This window comes from Leptodactylus fuscus, chromosome 3, assembly GCF_031893055.1.
Source record: "Leptodactylus fuscus isolate aLepFus1 chromosome 3, aLepFus1.hap2, whole genome shotgun sequence".
In the NCBI taxonomy this organism is placed as follows: Eukaryota; Metazoa; Chordata; class Amphibia; order Anura; family Leptodactylidae; genus Leptodactylus; species Leptodactylus fuscus.
Window position 1 is genome coordinate 162,284,776 of NC_134267.1, and position 24,676 is coordinate 162,309,451.

The 24,676-nt window shown below is 39.3% G+C and overlaps 1 protein-coding gene across 2 annotated transcripts in view; it reads right to left on the bottom strand.

Moving 5' to 3' along the window:
• FNDC3B (fibronectin type III domain containing 3B) overlaps positions 1-24,676 on the bottom strand; it is a 250,420-nt gene that overhangs the window by 22,620 nt on the left and 203,124 nt on the right. For both annotated transcript variants that reach the window (XM_075268668.1, XM_075268667.1), the window contains exons 23-25: positions 20,891-21,103; positions 6,618-6,784; positions 3,496-3,623 (exon numbers count right to left, since the gene is read on the bottom strand). In XM_075268668.1, the coding sequence (XP_075124769.1) occupies positions 3,496-3,623; positions 6,618-6,784; positions 20,891-21,103 (508 nt within the window). The remainder of the gene's footprint in view (positions 1-3,495; positions 3,624-6,617; positions 6,785-20,890; positions 21,104-24,676) is intronic.

Here is a 24,676-nt window from a genome sequence, read left to right on the forward strand (position 1 = left end):
CGTAACCCCAATATATTCTTTGAATTCCCAGTCAGACAATGGCACTATATACCAGTAGCAAAAATAGTGGGTGTATATAGCCCCAATTCTATTGCTAGGGGACTTGCAGGGTATTTCTGAGGTGAAGGTGGGGGGGCACACCGTTGGAACGGGGATTTGGGGTGTATATATGGGGTATACGGGAATACACTGTCAGTGTGTTCCATTCAGGATCCTGGGAAAGCTGGGTTGCGGCGATTGAGCCCGTCAGTGCCACGTTACACTGACAAGCTTCTCCCTGGAATTGAAGTTATATGTAAGCCCAATATATTCTTTGAATTCCCAGTGAGACAATGGCACTATATACAAGTAGCAAAAATTGTGGGTGCACGTAACCCCAATATATTCTTTGAATTCCCAGTGAGACAATGGCACTGTATAGCAGTAGCAAAAATTGTGGGTGCACGTAACCCCAATATATTCTTTGAATTCCCAGTGAGACAATGGCACTGTATACCAGTAGCAAAAATTGTGGGTGCACATAACCCCCATATATTCTTTGAATTCCCAGTGAGACAATGGCACTATATACCAGTAGCAAAAATTGTGGGTGCACGTAACCCCCATATATTCTTTGAATTCCCAGTCAGACAATGGCACTATATACCAGTAGCAAAAATTGTGGGTGCACGTAACCCCAATATATTCTTTGAATTACCAGTCAGAAACTGGCACTATATAGCAGTAGCAAAAATTGTGGGTGCACATAACCCCAATATATTCTTTGAATTCCCAGTGAGACAATGGCACTGTATACCAGTAGCAAAAATTGTGGGTGCACATAACCCCCATATATTCTTTGAATTCCCAGTCAGACAATGGCACTATATACCAGTAGCAAAAATTGTGGGTGCACGTAACCCCCATATATTCTTTGAATTCCCAGTCAGAAACTGGCACTATATGGCAGTAGCAAGAAATGAGGGTATTTGTAACCCCAATATATTCTTTGAATTCCCAGTCAGACAATGGCACTATATACCAGTAGCAAAAATTGTGGGTGCACGTAACCCCAATATATTCTTTGAATTCCCAGTCAGACAATGGCACTATATACCAGTAGCAAAAATTGTGGGTGCACGTAACCCCAATATATTCTTTGAATTACCAGTCAGAAACTGGCACTATATGGCAGTAGCAAGAAATGAGGGTATTTGTAACCCCAATATATTCTTTGAATTCCCAGTCAGACAATGGCACTATATACCAGTAGCAAAAATTGTGGGTGCACATAACCCCAATATATTCTTTGAATTCCCAGTGAGACAATGGCACTGTATAGCAGTAGCAAAAATTGTGGGTGCACGTAACCCCCATATATTCTTTGAATTCCCAGTCAGACAATGGCACTATATACCAGTAGCAAGAAATGAGGGTATTTGTAACCCCAATATATTCTTTGAATTCCCAGTCAGACAATGGCACTGTATACCAGTAGCAAAAATTGTGGGTGCACGTAACCCCAATATATTCTTTGAATTCCCAGTGAGACAATGGCACTATATACCAGTAGCAAAAATTGTGGGTGCACGTAACCCCAATACATTCTTTGAATTCCCAGTCAGACAATGGCACTATATACCAGTAGCAAAAATTGTGGGTGCACATAACCCCCATATATTCTTTGAATTCCCAGTGAGACAATGGCACTATCTACCAGTAGCAAAAATTGTGGGTGCACGTAACCCCAATATATTCTTTGAATTCCCAGTGAGACAATGGCACTGTATAGCAGTAGCAAAAATTGTGGGTGCACGTAACCCCCATATATTCTTTGAATTCCCAGTGAGACAATGGCACTATATACCAGTAGCAAAAATTGTGGGTGCACGTAACCCCAATATATTCTTTGAATTACCAGTCAGAAACTGGCACTATATGGCAGTAGCAAGAAATGAGGGTATTTGTAACCCCAATATATTCTTTGAATTCCCAGTGAGACAATGGCACTGTATAGCAGTAGCAAAAATTGTGGGTGCACGTAACCCACATATATTCTTTGAATTCCCAGTCAGACAATGGCACTATATACCAGTAGCAAAAATTGTGGGTGCACGTAACCCCAATATATTCTTTGAATTCCCAGTGAGACAATGGCACTGTATAGCAGTAGCAAAAATTGTGGGTGCACGTAACCCCCATATATTCTTTGAATTCCCAGTCAGACAATGGCACTATATACCAGTAGCAAAAATTGTGGGTGCACATAACCCCAATATATTCTTTGAATTCCCAGTGAGACAATGGCACTGTATAGCAGTAGCAAAAATTGTGGGTGCACATAACCCCCATATATTCTTTGAATTCCCAGTCAGACAATGGCACTATATACCAGTAGCAAAAATTGTGGGTGCACGTAACCCCAATATATTCTTTGAATTCCCAGTCAGACAATGGCACTATATACCAGTAGCAAAAATTGTGAGTGCACGTAACCCCAATATATTCTTTGAATTCCCAGTCAGACAATGGCACTATATACCAGTAGCAAAAATAGTGGGTGTATATAGCCCCAATTCTATTGCTAGGGGACTTGCAGGGTATTTCTGAGGTGAAGGTGGGGGGGCACACCGTTGGAACGGGGATTTGGGGTGTATATATGGGGTATACGGGAATACACTGTCAGTGTGTTCCATTCAGGATCCTGGGAAAGCTGGGTTGCGGCGATTGAGCCCGTCAGTGCCACGTTACACTGACAAGCTTCTCCCTGGAATTGAAGTTATATGTAAGCCCAATATATTCTTTGAATTCCCAGTGAGACAATGGCACTATATGGCAGTAGCAAAAATAGTGGGTGTATATAGCCCCAATTCTATTGCTAGGGGACTTGCAGGGTATTTCTGGGGTGAAGGTGGGGGGGCACACCGTTGGAACGGGTATCGGGGGTATATATCGGGTATACGGGAATACACTGTCAGTGTATTCCATTCAGGATCCGCGGAAAGCTGGGTTGCGGCGATTGAGCCCGTCAGTGCCACGTTACACTGACAAGCTTCTCCCTGGAATTTAGCTCTTACAAGAGCTGTTGTGGTTGTCTTCTCCTTCCTATCCTAGCCTGTCCCTGCCTACCCAGAATCTAACCCCTAGCTAACTGGACGGAAACCTCCGTCCCCGGTGAATTGCAAGCTCAGAATGACGCGAAGCTGGGCGTCGCTGTTCTTTTAAATTAGAGGTCACATGTTTTCGGCAGCCAATGGGTTTTGCCTACTTTTTTCAACGTCACCGGTGTCGTAGTTCCTGTCCCACCTACCCTGCGCTGTTATTGGAGCAAAAAAGGCGCCAGGGAAGGTGGGAGGGGAATCGAGTAATGGCGCACTTTACCACGCGGTGTTCGATTCGATTCGAACATGCTGAACAGCCTAATATCCGATCGAACATGAGTTCGATAGAACACTGTTCGCTCATCTCTAGTCACTAATCCAAAAAGATAAAAATGCTTCTATGAATTTTACTTACCTGTTTATATTCGGATTCTCGACCAACCTGTACTTGTAAAATGTATCCAATTGGATCTCCCCTCATAGGTGATACTGTCTCCCAGGCAATTTCACATGTGTTTCCTTCCAATTGTGTTACACGAGGAGCTGAAATAAAAATATTAATTAGACAGAAAATAAATATTTATGCACTGCATATATAAATATATGGTGAGAAGGTGACAGATAAAGTTCTGGAAGGTTGCTATATCTCCCCCAGATTCCTCACTTTTTGTATGGTGAGTGAGGTCACAACACAGGTCTGTAACAAAACCTCAGCCATGAGAAGGCCTTTCTGTGTTACCCACTTCTTATCCTATTGCAGAAAGGAGCCTTCCAGCACATGTGGGAGACCTCAAGTCAAGACCTCAGTCCTGAGCAGTTCCTGAGGGAGAGTGAGGAGGAGTGGGGTTCTGTCCTAAGATCCGGACAACTGGTGAGAGACCAGTGTGAACTGTTACCTTTGTTTTTTCCTTTTGTGTTTTCCGTGTGCCTGTAGCTAGCCACACGTAGAGTTAGAGTTTCTTTGTTTAGTTAGCAGCTCAGACAAGCAGGATTTATGTTATTGTTTTGTGCCTGAAGTTAAGGCTTGTTTATTTTCTGTCAGTTTTTGCAAAATAAATGTATAGAACAAAACCTGTTTGAACCCGATTTTTGTGTCTGTCTCTGGCTGTGTGCGTCTGCTGCTGCTACTGCTGAACCTACTCCCACCACAATATATATATATATATATATATATATATATATATATATCATACACTCACCGCCCACTTTATTAGGTACACCATGCTAGTAACGGGTTGGACCCCCTTTTGCCTTCAGAACTGCCTCAATTCTTCGTGGCATAGATTCAACAAGGTCCTGGAAGCTTTCCTCAGAGATTTTGGTCCATATTGACATGATGGCATCACACAGTTGCCGCAGATTTGTCGGCTGCACATCCATGATGCGAATCTCCCGTTCCACCACATCCCAAAGATGCTCTATTGGATTGAGATCTGGTGACTGTGGAGGCCATTGGAGTACAGTGAACTCATTGTCATGTTCAAGAAACCAGTCTGAGATGATTCCAGCTTTATGACATGGCGCATTATCCTGCTGAAAGTAGCCATCAGATGTTGGGTACATTGTGGTCATAAAGGGATGGACATGGTCAGCAACAATACTCAGGTAGGCTTTGGCGTTGCAACGATGCTCAATTGGTACCAAGGGGCCCAAAAAGTGCCAAGAAAATATTCCCCACACCATGACACCACCACCACCAGCCTGAACCGTTGATACAAGGCAGGATGGATCCATGCTTTCATGTTGTTGACGCCAAATTCTGACCCTACCATCCGAATGTCGCAGCAGAAATCGAGACTCATCAGACCAGGCAACGTTTTTCCAATCTTCAATTGTCCAATTTCGATGAGCTTGTGCAAATTGTAGCCTCAGTTTCCTGTTCTTAGCTGAAAGGAGTGACACCCGGTGTGGTCTTCTGCTGCTGTAGCCCATCTGCCTCAAAGTTCGACGTACTGTGCGTTCAGAGATGCTCTTCTGGCTACCTTGGTTGTAACGGGTGGCTATTTGAGTCACTGTTGCCTTTCTATCAGCTCGAACCAGTCTGGCCATTCTCCTCTGACCTCTGGCATCAACAACGCATTTCCGCCCACAGAACTGCCGCTCACTGGATGTTTTTTCTTTTTCGGACCATTCTCTGTAAACCCTAGAGATGGTTGTGCGTGAAAATCCCAGTAGATCAGCAGTTTCTGAAATACTCAGACCAGCCTTTCTGGCACCAACAACCATGCCACGTTCAAAGGCACTCAAATCACCTTTCTTCCCCATACTGATGCTCGGTTTGAACTGCAGGAGATTGTCTTGACCATGTCTACATGCCTAAATGCACTGAGTTGCCGCCATGTGATTGGCTGATTAGAAATTAAGTGTTAACGAGCAGTTGGACAGGTGTACCTAATAAAGTGGCCGGTGAGTGTATATATATATATATATATATATATATATATATATATAACACACAGTATATATGATAAAATCTCAACTTAACTGCAGCAAGGATGCCAATAATAATCATAAAGTGATAGCAATTTATTTATGAGAAACAAGGTTGTAGGTGAACATGTGGCCAATGCAAAAATTACCAACCAGTTATCCAAATATCAACTTTAGCATTAAAATGGTCATTGATGTCTGTCTATTCTTTTTTTTTTTTTTTTGAGCAACCCCTTTGAGGGACACAATGACATGTTACCGTAAGCAGGTACACTCTATATTTAGATGCAGAATAGCTTTTTGGAAATGGCACTTTGCATACTGCATCATGCATTGAAGAAGACTCATTGAGGTTAGCTTTCAGCAACCAACCTGCTGAACATGCAACCGCAATAACAATGACAATTTAGGTAGTCTGCACTTAGAATATACAGTCATTATATACAGTATTGGTCAATGCTTCTATTGTGATCATTGGCTGGTGCATTGCTATCAGCTTTGTATATCTAATTATTTTAGGTAAGGTGGATAGGTATGGATAGGATACTGGTAGAAACACTGTATTTAACACATAACAATATTTTACCATAAAACCAGGTAGAGCTAGACAAGACATTTTTGAATAAAAGTTGAAATTGACTTCTAAAATAGATAATTTAGATTATAGGATTTGAATGTATGTGGAAAGTCAACCATACAGTAGAAGATCCATATCAAGTTTTGCCTGGCATCAGGATATGAAGTAATACTGCTCGAAATTTTTAAAGATATCATTGTGAAAAAAAAAAACTTCTGACAAAAGTGCTCAGCTTCATTTTTTTGTTTTAGTGCTCAGCAAGTATTTCAACATCCAGGCTACCACTTCTCAAACCATTTGACATATTAGTACTATATGAAAAACATATTTTAAAATATCAGGCACCAATTTACCAAGGTCTGCTCCTTACCTTTTCCATGGTTAAGTTGAGAGACGGTTTACAAAGAGCATCCAATGTGTTACTAAGGACGTCTAGTCATTGAAGATAGTTAACATTCTCCTACCAGGGCCCAGCTATTTGTTCAACCACTACATTGGGTCTCTTAATTTGCAGTAAATAGACAACTCACCTTTAATGGTTGGTGGCACTGATTTGGTTGTACTGAATGTGTAGATGTCAGAAAATGGACCTTCTCCAGCATCATTCACAGCCTGGATTCTAAAGTTGTAGCAGGTGAACTCTGTCAGTCTCTGCACTTTATAAGTGTGGCTTGGACCTCTGTAGATGGGGAGAAACCTACAAAAGAAATTGAAATATTTTTCTTGTGCTCTATAATGCTGGTGGTTGAGATCAACCATTCAAAGAGGGTAGATTTCTACTGCCAATGAACGGTGCAAAGTAAAAGAAAGCACAAGATTGGTTGTCATGTTCAACACCAATGTTGTATCTCCATGACTCTTGCTACTGTATGCGAAACTATGAAGAATTACAAAGGAAAACAAAGGATCACATCAGAAAAATAATACAGATTTAATGGATACAGTAAAAAGACAAAGGGATTACTTTACTTTTATGTTAATGGAAGCATAAAATCCACCAAAAAGGTATTTAATAGAAGATTACAGAACAGCAGAAGATCTCACATAAAGCCAGAAAAGCCAAAGGAATGAAGGCAATCCAAACAGAAGATAACAATACATTTTGTTTAGGAAATGTGGGATATTAGTCCGGAAATAAAGGATCAGAATTAGCAATTTTCTTTTCTCATGGTACATTAGTAACACATACAAAGATTTATAAATCATCTCATTACATAATAAAGAAGAAATGCAAGATTTATTAATCAAAACAAAAGTGACCTTTCAGAAGCTAAAGGCTACTTACATACCCAATGGTCTGTGCAAATGAACAAAACACAAATGATACAACATGCTTACATTACACAAAAGTACAACTAGTTCTCTGCAGTCATGTTTTGTACTATGAAAGGATACACAAGGGATTCCAAACAAAATTAAATCAGTTCAGCAGTTTTTAGAAAATAAGATCTAAGCACTAAGACGTTCTACCTACTGTACATACAGTATAATCTCTGTACCATGCACTGTAGGGAGATGCTCAGAAAACAAATACATTTATTTAGCCTTTCCTAAACTTTCCTACATTAGGGTTTGAAAGATGCCAAAAATTCTTATTACCATGAAGAATGCCTACTGTAAAGGAAAGATAAAGATGTGGAGTTGTTTTTCATGGATTAGGTTTGGCATCTTTTTTTTTTTTTAAATGTAGATTGTGAGCCCCACATAGAGCACACAATGTACATTTTTTTCCCTATCTGTATGTCTTTTTTAGAATATGGGATGGAAATCCATGCAAATACGGGGAGAACATACAAACTACTTTCAGATGGTTTTTTTGCCCTTGGCAGGATTTGAACACCAGGACCCCAGCACTGCAAGGCTGCAGTGCTAAACACTGAGCCACTGTATGGCCCCTGCTTAGGTTTGGCATCTTGTAACTTTGAACATTTGTATGTTTTCTATTTGGTGACATGTTTGGTGGCAGTCCTTTCCGATCACAGCACAACATTTACATTGTGCACAATGTGATTTTAAGAGTCTGATGTAAAGCAACTCAAGACTTATACAAAGCCCTGATCTTTGTACTGGTGGGTAAAGACTCGTTGTGATACACTGCAAAAAGTAATCTGTGCGCAGGACATATATAGAGAAGTACTGGCTGGCTTCTCCTGTTATCTATTGCACTTCCTGCTCACTCCTCTCCTTGCTATAGACTTCTATATACATAAGCCATCTGAGTCATGTGACCTGTACTCTGTCTCAAGGCAATAGGACAGAGAATTTGACAATGAAAGTCATTTTAGCAGTGGGAGGGAAAACAAAGTCTGATAAGAGTAGAAAGATGCATTTGTCTCTGATAAGATACATTACAAAGTTTCCTAGAATCACCTGTACTATTCATTTATATAAAACGTGTTAAATTGACAGTGCCTGCTTAAAATGCACTGCTGGTTTTGAAATGTGGAGGCGAAGATAAGAAATCCTATATAATTTTCTAAATGCCAATTTATTATAGTTTATAAAGGTGTAACAATAGATACAAGTAAAATAAAGGTTTTAGTGGCAATAGCTAATAAACTGATAGATTATGCAATTCCGCGTGAGTACAGTATATCCCTGAATAAAGAAAAGACCAGAAAACAATGTACACAAGGAGCTAAGCACATAAAAGTAATGTAGCGAACACTTACAAGATGCAAACATGCATCTCTTGCTAACCACTTAAGTCATGTTCTCTTCTGAAATTGCAGAACATTTAACATAAAAGCCGATTAAAGACATATCCATTAATGTCACAGTAAGTTTACTCCCACTTCTTATTTTCTTGTGACAAGAGGCGTTGAAATACACTTATAACCCACGGAATATTTTGTATATATTAATATAGATCTATCTATTTCTTTATCCACTGCTGAAGCAGGTACAACTTATAGAACACCAAGGACTTGGATGTACTTAGAAGTTAACAAACTGTTTCATAAGATTTGGGAAGAACAGCTGTCATTCTTAAATAGCTTTGAGGACACAAAGTTTTGCATTAGGAACATCTGTAAGAATATCATGCAGCCTTTTTGTGACCTTCTGAGAAAGCAGTTCAACTGACACCAATGATTCTTGAGATATCTGGTTGCTTGAAAAAAATCTCTGGCCATGGGTGCATGAATGTTAGACATGAGCCTTCTCTGTTCTATGAAGACTTTGCAATCCAGTGATCATGTACTTCCAATCTTATACATGATCATTGTTTGATCAGGTAAATACAAAGGAGCAATGTATGACCATTTAGTGGGAATCTATTATTGCTAAAATCGCTTCTTAAATAATCATATCTTCAAAAAGCCTTTACAAAGGCGTTTTTCAACAAGCCTGATTTTTCTTCATATGCAAATAATTTTGACGGAGTACAGGAGGCGTTATCCTGTGCTCCGAGCACAGCCGTGTCATCAGGAATTCCACGTCTTGCATCCGTTCAGTAACAGCCCCTTCTTCAACTAGTTGCGTCAAGAGCAGTTAACGACATAGGGTGCGATCCAAATCTCGCACACGCGCTGTGCACAATCTATATTCTCTTCTTGAACAAGTGAGGTGCAAGATGAGAATAAAGATGGTTCACTGCACATGTGTAAGATTTGGATTGCGCCGTCACTAGCTGCTCTTGATGCAACTTGTTGAAGAAGCATTTTTGAAGAACGAAGTAAGGTGTTGAACTCCTGATGATGCAGCTGTGTTTGGAGCCCTATTCTTGTCCGTTTTGTCGCCCAAGCTCATTCATGAAATCTATAAGCCCATGGAGGTTGTTTTATCATCTTTTTATACATACACATCTATGTACATCAAGGTGAAAGGTAGAGTGTTGGAGTCCCACTATATCAGCCCCAGATTTCTGACCTATGTGTGGTCCAGGGTGGATCTAGAGTAGGCTTCAGCCCAGGTTATGGTCATAGGCTCACTACTGGCCCATAAAAGGCTGAAGAGCCTGCACTTCAGGGCAGATCAAGGGAGTGAGAGGAAACATCTGGGTCTGTCCTGATAATCTCAGTCTGGTGAGATAATATTCTGCTAATTTGTTTGTTCATGTGGTTGTTAGTAAACCACACATATAATTAGCTTATTATTACTGTTTAGTTAGCAGCCCAAACGAGCAGTATTATGTTTCTTACTGTTTTGCCGAAGTTAAGGCTGTATTTTATTTTGCTCATCTTTTTGTGCCTGACATAAACGTTTATTTATTTTGCTGTTCTTTTTGAATAAACTGGTTTGCTGCAAGAGTTGTGTCCCTGTATCTGGTTGGGTCCGCACCATTACTTCTACCGACCTACCTTCCCCACAATATATATCTCTTACCCACACACATACATACACACACAGTATGTTTCTTCCACAACAAATTGTGTCTACTGACTAAAACATAATGCCAAGATGCTGCTGAACTACAAGTTTCAGCATGACTTCTACATGTATTTATTTTCATAGTTTCTCATGATAAACGAGAAATATCAGAATGTCTACTCGGGCAAATCTATTTGCAGTTCTCTAGCCCTGTAAATACTCTTTGCATCAAGTATGAAATAAACAGTGCTGCTTAGAAAGTCCAGTCCAGACGAACCATGAGATAATGGTGTCACCTTGTTAAATAGCAACATTAATCTTTCAACACTGTTTATGATTCTCCCTTCAAGTCAAAACTTCAGTCCAAAAATTGACTCCATATATCAAGGTTCAGCAATGCAGATGTATGACTATTGTCATTTTAGCTGCTAGACGGGACGTGTTGAGGGTTAGTATGTTATTTAAGGGGACAGTGTTCTTGTAAACATCCTTTACAACATCATAAAATAGAAATGAATGGGTCAAGGTTTAGTTTTGACAAACTCCAATGAAAAATTTTACATTGTAGCAATTCATTTGGGTCCTACAGACCGCTTGTTCAATTTTTCTTGTGTCTATGGAGCTTCTTGGGTACCACATGTCTCATAATTAACAATGGTTTCTGGTCTGAGTTAGCACATATTAGAGATCACACACAGGAGTACAAGATCAGTCGTATAAGCACAAGGAGGCACCATTGATATAGCTGGGAATGTACTAGGTGAGAAATTATTTCCTTAGGCAATAATCACATTGGGTTAGTTGCTATGAACGTGCTGGCAGCAAAACGGAGGTGATCTACAGTAACATTATAGTGAATGATTAAACAAAACCTCATTGACATGTTGGGATTACGGCAGACAGCACAAACTGATGCATGCATGTTGTAAACCTGAAAGTTACCCAGGACTTTAATCCTTTCCTTTGTACTACAGAGAAACCTACAGGTGAGCTGCAGAAAAAAATAATAAAATAAAATCACCCAATATCAGGTGGTTTTTGCCATGGCAGGTTGCAAAGGAACGTGCTGCAGAATTTCTGTGTATTCACTGTGTGTGGCCCCAGTCTAATAGAGTTTTCTCAACCTGTATATGAACTCCCATGGAAGTAAATGGAGCATGTTGGGAGTTGAAGTTTCACAGCAGCTGGAGAGCCAAAGTTTGCTGAGCCCTGGTTTAGGAGAACCAAGGCTTCTTGGGTAATTGGAGATATAATTCAAAGAGCATATTTCTCTCTTCAGTTCCATGAGAACTATGCCAAGCTTTTTTTCCGGTTAGTAAAGATGGTCCCAACAATAGGACAACCTGTGACCATTATCAAGTCAAAGGTTCATCTACAGCAAACCATTCCTTTAATTCCCCCAATAATCCACAGATGTACAGATCCCATTCTCTTGTTGAAGCAATGAATGAAGACATTCACACAGATAATCTCGCTAATATGGGAGCTGTGTTGTTGATAAAGTAGCGGATTCTTGTTTCCAAAACAGAATTAGAAGAAGACTAAGTGGTCTGTTTTGTAAACAATAACAGGAAACACTATTTCCTCTTGAGATTCATTATTCCATACAGAATACATGTCACACTGTCCTTTAAGCCCTTCCAATTGATTTATAGCACTTGTTAGCATGCCCAATATTAAAAGTGACAACCGGTGATCCTATTAGTGGCCATCATCTAAATACCAGTATTTAGTATCACCAGTCTATTTTGAAACTCACTTTAACCCCTTAAGGACCCGGCCATTTTTTGGTTTCGCATTTTCGTTTTTCCCTCCTCACATTTCAAGAGCCATAACTTTTTCATTTTTCAGTTCACAGAGTCACATGATGGCTTATTGTTTGCGGGACAAATTGTACTTTGTAATGGCATCATTCAATATGCTGTGCAATGTACTGGGAAGCTGGAAAAAAATTCAGAATGAGGTGCAATTGGAGAAAAAATGCATTTGCGCCATTTTCTTATGGGTTTAATTTTTACAGCGTTCACTGTTTGGTACAAATGACATGTTACCTGTGTTCTACGTGTCAGTACGAACGCGGTGATACCAAATTTATATAGTATTTGAAATGTTTTGATACTTTTAAAAAAATGATAAACTTTGCAAAATAGAAAAAAAATTTTGTGTCATCATGTTCTAACACCTGTAACTTTTTCATATTTCCATGTATGGAGCTGGTTGTGGTGTCTTTTTATGCGGGACAAGATGACGTTTCTATTGATACCATTTGGGGAAAGATCTGATGGTTTGATCACTTTTTATTCAATTTTTTATAGGAGGCAAAGTGTTGAAAAAAACGCTTTTTGGCGGTTTTTATTTTTTTGCTGCTACGCCGTTCGCAGTACGGGATAAATGTTTTAATATTCTAATAGTTCGGGCATTTTGGAGCGCGGGGATACCTAATATGTTTATGTTTAATGTTCTTTAATTACTTTTATAGCTAATCTAGGGAAAGGGGGGGTGATTTGAACTTTTATATTTTTTTTATTTTTTTAATACTTTTAAAAACTTTTTTTTTTCTTCTGTTACATTTATGATCAGACCCCTTAGGTACCTTGAAACCTAGGGGGTCTGATCGCTCATACTATTCACTGCAATACTACAGTACTGCAGTGAATAGCAGAATCGCAGCACTTCTATTAGACGATGCCTCTGGCCATCGTCTAATAGATCTCGTGCAGAGACAAGACTGGAAGCCTTCAATAGGCTTCCGGCTGTCATAGCAACCGATCACCGCCCTCATGTGACGTTCAGGAGGGCGGCGATCGGCGAAACATGGCGGCGCCCATGCCGCCGGCGCCGTTTACACACTGCGGTCACGTTTGACCGCAGTGTGTAAAGGGTTAACAGCAGCGATCGGCTCGGGCACCGACCGCTGCTGTTAGTGGCAGGTCCTGGCTGTATTATACAGCCGGCATCTGCCGTGTATGGAGCGAGCTCAGCGTGTGAGCTCGCTCCATACATCCCCATGCGACCCATGACGTACAGTTACGTCAAGGGTCGCTAAGGGGTTAAAGGGGTATATTCATATGGGCATTTATGGTTGTTTCTGTAGAATATGCCAGAAATTCCCAATAAAATGCAGATACTACTCCAGGGCCTCATATTGATTAGGCTTCCTGTTCAACTATTTTCAGCTCCCCCATACAAGTGAATGGATGCACAGCCATCTATTATCTCATTATGATTACAGAACAGGTGTCCCGGACTTTACAGTATTTATGGCATAGTCAGTTGTTATATGCCTAGATGGAAATATCCCTTTACAAGCTTTATTCAAAACAACCTATACATTTATGAGCATCTTACAGATGTAACAAGATATCGTGATTGGAACACATTTTTGCTTTGTATTTAGATTCTTGATGATCAATATTAAGAGGCACTGAAGGGAGACAAGACCGAAGCAAAGCCAGAATGACAATGGACTCAATTAGGCGTAAGAAGTACTAAAGTCCACTATCATAATGATGTGTGTTGTTTAAAACCTTCTCGAAAGCCATTATATAATATATAATAGAAACAAACAGAACACTTTCCATTTGTATCCATCAAAATGGACTTCAATGTAAAAAAAAAATCCTTTTATCAACTTTCCATTTATTTTGAAAGAATTTTTTTATATATTTATTTTTTTTAAACATTAAAGTCAATTTAATAGCTACAATACAAACCAAAAGTGTGCCATCTGTTCCCATTATAAGGGAAAAAAACATTTTTGTACCATAATACAAAAACATCTGCCTCAGAACAATATAAAAGACAAAGGCAAATGGCAGTCTCAACATAGTTTCATTTAAATACGACTAAATAAACCCTTTAATCTTTCAATTATAATAATTTATAATGGTCAAACACAAAGCAAATGTAACTACTTTCTAACAAATAACAATACCAAGCTTTTTTAATTCCAGTTCCACTTTATACTGTCATGTTCCTGAATTCTGTATACAGTGGGGCAAAAAAGTATTAGTCAGTCACCAATAGTGCAAGTTCCACCACTTAAAAAGATGAGAGGCGTCTGTAATTTACATCATAGGTAGACCTCAACTATGAGAGAAAAAATGAGAAAACCAATCCAGAAAATCACATTGTCTGATTTTGTAAGAATTTATTTGCAAATTATGGTGGAAAATAAGTATTTGGTCAGTAACAAAATTTCATCTCAATACTTTGTTCTATATCCTTTGTTGGCAATGACAGAGGTCAAACGTTTTCTGTAAGTCTTCACAAGGTTGGCACACACTGTTGTTGGTATGTTGGCCCATTCCTCCATGCAGATCTCCTCTAGAGCAGTGATGTTTTGGGGCTGTCGCTTGGCAACACGGACTTTCAACTCCCTCCAAAGGTTTTCTATAGGGTTGAGATCTGGAGACTGGCTAGGCCACTCCAGGACCTTGAAATGCTTCTTACAAAGCCACTCCTTAGTTGCCCTGGAAGTGTGCTTTGAATCATTGTCATGTTGAAAGACCCAGCCACGTTTCATCTTCAATGCCCTTGCTGATGGAAGGAGGTTTGCACTCAAAATCTCACAATACATGGCCCCATTCATTCTTTCATGTACCCGGATCAGTCGTCCTGGCCCCTTTGCAGAGAAACAGCACCAAAGCATGATGTTTCCACCCCCATGCTTTACAGTAGGTATGGTGTTTGATGGATGCAACTCAGTATTCTTTTTCCTCCAAACACGAAAAGTTGTGTTTCTACCAAACAGTTCCACTTTGGTTTCATAAGACCATAGGACATTCTCCCAATACTCTTCTGGATCATCCAAATGCTCTCTAGCAAACTTCAGACGGGCCCGGACATGTACTGGCTTAAGCAGTGGGACACGTCTGGCACTGCAGGATCTGAGTCCCTGGCGGCGTAGTGTGTTACTGATGGTAGGCTTTGTTACATTGGTCCCAGCTCTCTGCAGTTCATTCACTAGGTTCCCCCGTGTGGTTCTGGGATTTTTGCTCACCATTCTTGTGATCATTTTGACCCCACGGGGTGAGATTTTGCGTGGAGCCCCAGATCGAGGGAGATTATCAGTGGTCTTGTATGTCTTCCATTTTCTAATTATTGCTCCCACAGTTGATTTCTTCAATCCAAGCTGGTTGCCTATTGCAGATTCAGACTTCCCAGCATGGTGCAGGGCTACAATTTTGTTTCTGGTGTCCTTTGACAGCTCTTTGGTCTTCACCATAGTGGAGTTTGGAATCTGACTGTTTGAGGGTGTGCACAGGTGTCTTTTTATACTGATAAGTTTAAACAGGTGCCATTACTACAGGTAATGAGTGGAGGAAAGAGGAGACTCTTAAAGAAGAAGTTACAGGTCTGTGAGAGCCAGAAATCTTGATTGTTTGTAGGTGACCAAATACTTATTTTCCACCATAATTTGAAAAAAAATTCTTACAAAATCAGACAATGTGATTTTCTGGATTTGTTTTCTCATTTTGTCTCTCATAGTTGAGGTCTACCTATGATGTAAATTACAGACGCCTCTTATCTTTTTAAGTGGTGGAACTTGCACTATTGGTGACTGACTAAATACTTTTTTGCCCCACTGTATGTGTTTTCCTGCTCTGCTTTAGGTGATAGCTTCATATCATTATTAACTCCTTCAACAATTATTCATGAATATCGTAGATGAAATCATATTATTACTTTAAATGAGCAAGATTAGAAATCAATATATAGTTACTGAAAAACAAAGAGCATCTGAGTTCAGAGTGAAAGAGTTCTAAACTCTTTAAGTATTTGCCAGCATTCACACACAGTAGATTCAACCTAGGAAACTCAACATGAGCTATCATAAATTAATTGTCAGTTAATTATGGAATGGAAACAGATCTGGTTCTAGGCATTAGTATCGACAATTACATCAATTAGTGAAGCTAAATAGTACCCGCCAGCATAACTTACATCAAATGTAATTTACATAACCATATTTTATTTTTAAGGTCAAGAAACAAAATAAAAATCTGTATATGTACAAAACACAACTTGTTATCTATACTCAGATTTGAGCCTGAATGCATTACTCACTGCTCTATACATCAGGACAGCAAATGCTCTAGTTAACTTTTTAATAAGAAAAGATATATATTTATATATATATATATATATATATATATATATATATATATATATATTTACTTATATTAGTTAAAGGGTTTGTTCCAGTATAAGCTAAGAATTAACCCTTACACTAAACCCCTCCCTCCGACTAACTTCTAATTGACTTCATAAAAAAAATAAATCTATAAATTACCCATATCCCTGGAGCCCCAGGAACACTTTCTGATAATCTGGTAACATTCCGTTTCACCACTTCTGAAACAAAACATCACCATTACTCTCCTCTTTCCCCCCCCATCCATACTTACCAAGCCTTCCTGTATCCGGGAACTGCTCCCCTCCTTCTCTCTGCTAGTAATGGGTGGGATAGCTTAGCTAGTGAGACAGAGAGAGGGGGAGGAGTGAGTAGTGGGCGGGATAGTTTAGCTAGTGAGACAGGAAGGGGGAGTGTAAAAGAGTGAGAGAGGAGGGGGGCTGAGTGAGAGGGAACTAGTGTAGAAGCTACACAGGAAGCTGCACAGCAGGAAGTTACACCAAGTAAACAAATGCAGAGGATGCAGCAGCAACCAGAGACACTCAGAAATCACTCCAAGCACTGCTAAAGATATATGGGTGTAGTTATTAACCTGTGTACTGGTTGTCTATGGTATTGTAAATCAGTTTCACTGAAATTAACGGAACTGAGATGTAATACCACACATAACCTGTGGACAAGTGTAGCACTGTTTCTGAAAGAAAGCTAACAGAGTGTATGTCAAACAGCTCAACAGGCTCCCCATTATATCTACAGAGGGCAAAAGAACCTATTGGGTGGTAGACTTTGGAAAAACCATTTGGCTACAAACCATCCTTGCCAAAGCTAATAAACATTACCAGAACCTATACACCTAAACTTTTTACCTTTAATTTTGGGTGTGAATGGTAAAGAAAATGGTAAAAAGCACAAAATCAATGTAAGAAAGTCTGTCCTATCTGATAGAGTGAGCCTGTCAGATGGGTAGTGTTGTGCAATCTGCAAGCAGCATGTTAAAGTGCACAAGTAACTGAGCAAATCGATGTATAGTGTGTGGAAAACAATATGACATAATCTTACATTATCCATTAAAATTTCTGCTCTTTCTATGTTGAGAAGTCAAGGAGGTGGGCCCTATCAGTGACTGATTACTTTTCCTCATGGGAAGTAGTCACCTTGAAAATATAGAGCATGCAGGAAGCATGTTATAGAGCAGAAGGAGCTGACCAGATACTTTTTATGGATTTGTGGTAAAATATTCTGTATAACCTGACATTTATGAATTGGAGTTTCTGCTCTTTCTATGTTAAAAAGTCAAGAAGGTGGTCCTATCAATGACTGAATGTTAGATCTGTATGCACTATCATAGAGCGGAGGTTTTTATAAACATGCTTACAATTTTAACTGTGACATTTAGATCAAAAGTGAAGATTTACAATAAATGTATTTATAGAATCGATAAACATTGATTTATCATATAATAATGTCTGCCTTGTCTTCTTAGATTTCTAGATATAATACAAATGTATAAAACAGGAGGAAATTCTTATTTTACTCTTTACCATCATTTTCTGTTGTCACAATCGGTGTCTTATTAGGTTCTTTAACAGGTCATCTGGGCTGTGCAGTTGACACTAATGACACGCTCATGATATAGACCACTCAACAGTCATTAAAAGGCATTTTCCTTTAAGTCTCCTAACTCAAGAGTATCAATACTGCCAAGAACTAACTGCAATTTTGGTGTTTGTCCATCAATAAACCAACCTAGACAATTAAGTCAATGGTATTTCAATTTATGTTGAAAAGGTTTGTGGCTAGAAAGATGTCAGGTGCCTGTGTCATCTTAGGTAATGTGTTCTAATATAAATGTTGCATCCCATATTGATAATAGGTAATTGAACCATGCAAGTGGACAAACTGTTCAAAGGACTTTCTAAGTAAACCTTTAATCAACTATATATGTCCAATTAATGTATAATTATCTATAATCTATGAAAGGTATTATAGGTTACTCTCATATCCAACTCACATTCCAGCTATAAGGCTGAGGACACGCAATGCAGACAGTGCCACAACCAAAGGCCTTTGTGTGAGGACAATGGCGGCAAGTTGAGGCTCATAAAACTGTGGCTTTAATCACAATAGCATGTAGCCAGTGGCCACTAAGGGTGGGTATCATATCACACACAGCAATGGAACTGCTGCTACATTGTGTGCGTCCACTTTCTACATTGTTCTTTACAATGGATGATATTATCAAGCAGCAAGGTTTTGGAAGAATTCTTTTTTTTATTTTTACAAATAAAACTTCTTCACTGCATGAAAATTTTTCTACTTTGTCCTTCACAGTTTTCAAGATTTACTCTCATAGGATGTATCATAACCATGTGATGAACACACAGGAGCAGTGGGATGTGAACCCACTGTGTCAACAAGCTACTTTGACTTGGACTACTCCTGAGGATGCTGTCTAAGTAATCCCCTGGTATTCACCCTTTAATCCCTGTACACAGACTTTGCTGCAGGGGACACCAGGTTGCTACCTCTAGTATTCCCAGTGTTGAGGACTCCTGAAAGGACAAAAGAGCTTTAAGTGCAGAGGACAGTCCAGGATCAGGACAAGTAGAACAGAGTCAGAGTCCAGGCACAGGTCAGAATAGTAAACCTAATTTGGAGAAAAAGTAAACAACGAAGAACACTCTCAGCCAGAGAATCCACCTTCTACATGTGTAAGAGAATATAAACTCACTTGTAGAAGAGAGTCATTAGACCCCAGCCCCTAAAGTCCACATATAGAATAAATTCTCCGATAGACCTTCAATAGTGAATTGGCACAGTCTTCAATACAAAGCCAACAGGATCTTCAATATAACCAAATACAATCCATTGGCAACATCTTTTTATTACTATTTATTTTATTTACAATGTTGAAGACATGCTGCCATTGGTTGTGAATACCGTTAGTTTTATATTAAAGACCCTGTTGGTTCCACATTCAAATTCTATTCTAGGAAATAATGACTTCTGCCCCATAGGTTAATCTGTATTCTGAGTCTCATGTTCTTAGTGCTGAGAATACAGTCTGATGTTTACCTTATCTCCTATTGACATTGCCAAGTCTATAACCTAGACACAGGATTAAGCAGTGTTTACCATTGGGGATCCAGTATTCCCCAAAGGAGATAAAGGGCTAACCTTAAAAATTAGGCAGATTGGGATTATTTTGGTTCTGATATCCCTCAGACTTGGAGTTAAGCATGCTCACTCAGGAAGGGCAGGGTGCTCTCAATGCCAATGCAAATTTATTTCAGAGTTAAAAGCTTTGCTATAGGGTTTTTTTCTTTTTTCGTTCGGTCACAGATTCAGAGTCCAGACACAGGTCAGGAAAGGTGATACAGGATCAAAGTCAAGCAACAGGTCTAGGACCAGGTTTTCATGGGATAGAAAGTTGCTCAGGCACCCTTCCCTAGGAAAAGGTGGCTTAAATATCCTCGAGTCTGACAGCTCACAAAGTCAGCTCCAGCAGGAGGTGGTGTTGAGCATGAGAAAGATGGGATGGAAAGCCGCAGCGAGTGTGAGCACACAGATGGCTGTGACCTCTCAGAGAGCAGAGATAGCGGCAGCCACAGACTGCCTGTGTGAAATAGATTACAGTTACATTGTACGTGAGAGCCGTGCCTTGTAAGGAACAGAGCACCTGTTATATGCATATTTAAGGCTCTATTTGGATCATGTTTTTTACATCTGTTTTCCAGGTGCAAAATTGGGCGCAAATGAATGGTTAACAACAGTTAACATAGACATCAATGTTTGAAAAAAAACAAAACAGAAAACTGTTGGGATGGCCAAAAAAGTAGGGTATACTGTTTAATTTATTTTTTTTTGACTTCTATGTAAATGTAGGGCCATCAGTAATCCGAATAGAGCTTACAAGTGCTTCCACATACAGCAGATTCTTCACAGAAATTTCTGCAGCTGAAAATAGGTTTCTGCAAGATTCATTAAGATGAATACAACTGATAAATTCTGCAACAAAGTCTGCCATATGTAAGGACAAACAACTGCATGCAAATCGGAGCAAATGTATTCCACAGCAAAAGAACAGGAGGAAGGAACTAACTGCACCCTCTTATCGTTCCAATTTCTGGCAAAATTAATAGGATGGAAAAGAAAATTCTCATTCTCATACAGGAACTGGATGGAGAAACCTTGTTGTGGAAAAATCATGGCATATCGAGTATGATTAATTGGCCAGAGAATGGGTACTAGAGTCTATTATATCCCAAACATAATGTTTATAGTAAACCAAGAGGACATAATGTGCCAAGTGAAAAGGACAAAAATAAACATGTAGAGAAACCATTCGACGTGTACCTTTTATTTTTGTCCTCTATCTGGAGGATGAAAATAACATCATCCGTTGCTTGAAACTTTGTTCCACTTTCTCCCCACTTTAGTTTCAGACTCTGGGGTCCGGCGGCTGCACACTCGAGCCGAGGAGGCATTGGTGGAAGGGGGTTTGTCTTTACGCTGAGTGCTTCACTGAATGGCCCAGCACCAATTTCACTCACTGCTTGAATTCGGATTCTAGAAATAAGAAAGAAACACCGTTACAATAAAGGCAGTATATTGTAGCCTCCAAAAACGCCTTTTTATCACATTTTCTTCCATCTTTCTAACCAATTCAGAAAACATCATTAAAAATTCACTTTGACACAGTGTGTGATCTTCTCTTATCCAATCCAGCCATCACTGATACGTTAGGTAATGGAACAAATTAGGCAGCTATAACATTTTAGCACAGTCCATTATACTTTATCTTGTAAAATTATAGAAATTCAGTAAACGTGCAGAAATGTCTTCGTGTCTGTATAATCCCGGCAGAAAGTTCAATTCACAGGATCTAAATACTATGGTAAATCAATGTATCACATAAACAATGTTATAGCTCCAGGACAGGGGTGATATAAACAGTTTAGATGATGTTCACTGTAAACGGCAATATTTTAGCATAAAACGGTGTCAACAAGATGAAGTAGAATTAAGTCCACATGCTGAAGTCACAATAACTCACTATTAATTGTGATGTGAGAATATCCCTTTCTGAAGAGATGCAGAAACTATAAAAATGTAATATTTTATAGAAAATTATATAGTGACAACATACATGATGCAGGGATTATTACATTCCATGCTTCACACTAGTAAAGAAAGGTTCAAATCTGTGTTTCGATCTACATTTTTCACAAATTCATACAAATTTAATAGAAAGATATATAAAGGAGTAGAGTCTGTATGCATTTTCCATTGGGTTCAATGTGAAATAACATGAATCCATGCATTTATTCAGGTTTCCACTTGAATGTCAATGGACACTGACAAAACACCCAGTGAATTCAATGGGTGATCCATGGATTAGTTTTTCCTCAGTTTCATTAGGCCAGGGCTCCACGTGATGTAAACACCGCAGTTCGCCCACAGTGGAAACGCTGCAGAAAAAAACGTGTCGCTTTACAGTCACAGCAAAGTGGTTGGGATTCTGAGACACCCATGCCCACTATGCAGCAAATTCCAAAAAGTCCAAATGTTCAAATTAAACCTCTCCTTCTGGGTGCCAATTTGTCTTCATATACATTGGCAGCCCTCTATTTTCTAACAAATGGCTAAGAAACTTGTAGTTAACAGAACATTAGTCATTGAAGAAACGTAAATCAGAGCTCATTGAGACAGATTTACTACTGTATAATACATAGTCACTGTAAACTTAGAAAGGACAGTCTAAATGTGTGACTCATGCTGTACAATAAATCTGATTAATCTCTGGACACTTATTGAACGTTATGCCACCTATTGGTTGGCTAAGACTCCATTCAGACGACAGCGTTTAAAGGCCATGTGACTTTTTTTTTTTAACAGATGTTACACGGCAGAATTAAATTCAATGCTACTGAATGGGAGCTTTTCACATCACTGTCATTTTGATAAACCATCCAAATAAAGGTCATGTGCCGTGTTTTTTTTCAAGACAGAAAGTGATACTTAGACTACACTCACTATAGACAGCACATGAGAATACAGCTCCCACTAGTGGAGAACTTGGGAAACAATTTGTTAGCCCTTATAGATAAAAGTTGACAGTATCAAAAATTGTAAGCATATGGACAGTTTTAACTTTTCTGTTCATGATTATGAGGGCTGCCAGTTTGTCTGAGCTTCTCATCCACTCTGTTAACCACATTTATGCTGCTCTATTAAAAGCATATTTATGGCCATAGACACCATTAGACTGGAGTCATTTGTGTCATTGAGGTCTGTGGGAGAGTTTTCTAGACATGCTCTGTGCAGGGATGGTGGTAGATAAGCTGTGACAACTTATAGTCAGTAGTGGATGCACTATGGGTGATATTAGGTGTTCTCTTCTATTGTAATCCTATCTATGATGTAAATAAGGTGACTGCTACAAAGAAAACCCAAAGAATTGGCAAGTACATATATTATTAGGCTAAGTGGCCATAGAGAAAACTGCTGGAAATATTACTTTTGATTTTTAAATATAAATATTGACATAGCAAACAAAAAAAAAACCTAAAAATTCTCAAAAATACATTAAAGAGGACCTTTCATCAGATCGGACACATGCGGTTTTATATATTGCTGGAAAGCTGACAGTGCGCTGAATTCAGCGCACTATCGGCTTTCCCGATCTGTGCCTGGTGTAAAGCGCTATCGGTCCCGGTACCGTAGCGCTTTACAGTCAGAAGGGCGTTTCTGACACTTAGCCAGGGACGCCCTTCTGCCCAGCAGCGCCTATCGCGCTGTAGAATGTGAGCGGGGAGGAATGCCCCCTTCCCTCTCCTGATAATACTCGACTATGGACGAGCTGTGTGAGCAGAGGGAGGGGGCGTTCCTCCCCGCTCCACAGCAAAGCACGATAGGTGCTGCTGGGCAGAAGGGCGTCCCTGGCTAACTGTCAGAAACGTCCTTCTGACACTAAAGCGCTACGGTACCGGGACCGATGGCGCTTTACACCGGGCACAGATCGGGAAAGCCTATAGTGGGCTGAATTCAGTGCACTGTCAGCTTTCGAGCAGTATATAAAACTGCATGTGCCCGATCTGATGAAAGGTCCTCTTTAAATTTAAAACCTTGCATTAAAAAATAGGCAATTTGGGGGTAACAAATAACCCTTTAAAAACAAGGAAATCTATACAAAATCCCATGATAAAATTTAAAATCTGTAACCTCCTACCAGCACCTCCATCTTTAGATGGGTAGTTTAGCATATACTGTATAAGTGAATGAGACCAATCCAATATTTTTGGATTTACACAATTTCCAAAGGCAAATGACAATTCTCAAACTGGGTTATACTGGAGTGTAAGTAGCTGTCATGTCAGGCAAAGTTATATATGAACTCACATAAAGATGGTCAGGAATGGATATAACCTGTTTTGAAAGGGCAGGGAAGATTAGGGCATGGTGTCTATGGGGACAATTGTTGATATAACAATTGTATGCATTTAATACATAGCAGTAAGAGTGTAAAAGAAGAGGTACACTTTGGTCAGCAGATGACCCCAACATTGTTTTGTAGAGATTTATTAACATGTTTCAAAGGTTTATTGCCATTTTTCAGCAGGAACATTCTTCTCATTATTTTCCCAGTGTCGCTTCTAAACATAAACTGCTGGAGATCGGTTAGTTGCTGCTAAAACCCTGCAAACTTCTGAACTCTAAAATATGGCCTAAATACATGAAAAATACTACTCCTGACCTAATAATATAAACACAGCAATGAGAATTCTATTTGCAGTCTCGCCAGTGCTCCTAGACCAAAAAAATATCTCACCAGTGAATTAATCATCAACAAGATGACATGAGAGTGAATTGATATCATCATTCCCAGATAATTAACTCATTCATTGCTTTTACACTACTCTAAAAGGAGTATAAGGAATACAAGATTATCTTATGTAACACCCAGGATTCATCTACTCCATTATTGCAAACATGTCCCGAAGCATTTTGCAAACTATCCCATAGTTATGCTTGCTAAAGGTATTCATATAAAAGGTATGCACTAAGCAAAACCATGTAAATCTTATTAAGGCCGGGTTCACACGATGTATTTTGGCACGTAATGTGCCACGTAGACGCCGC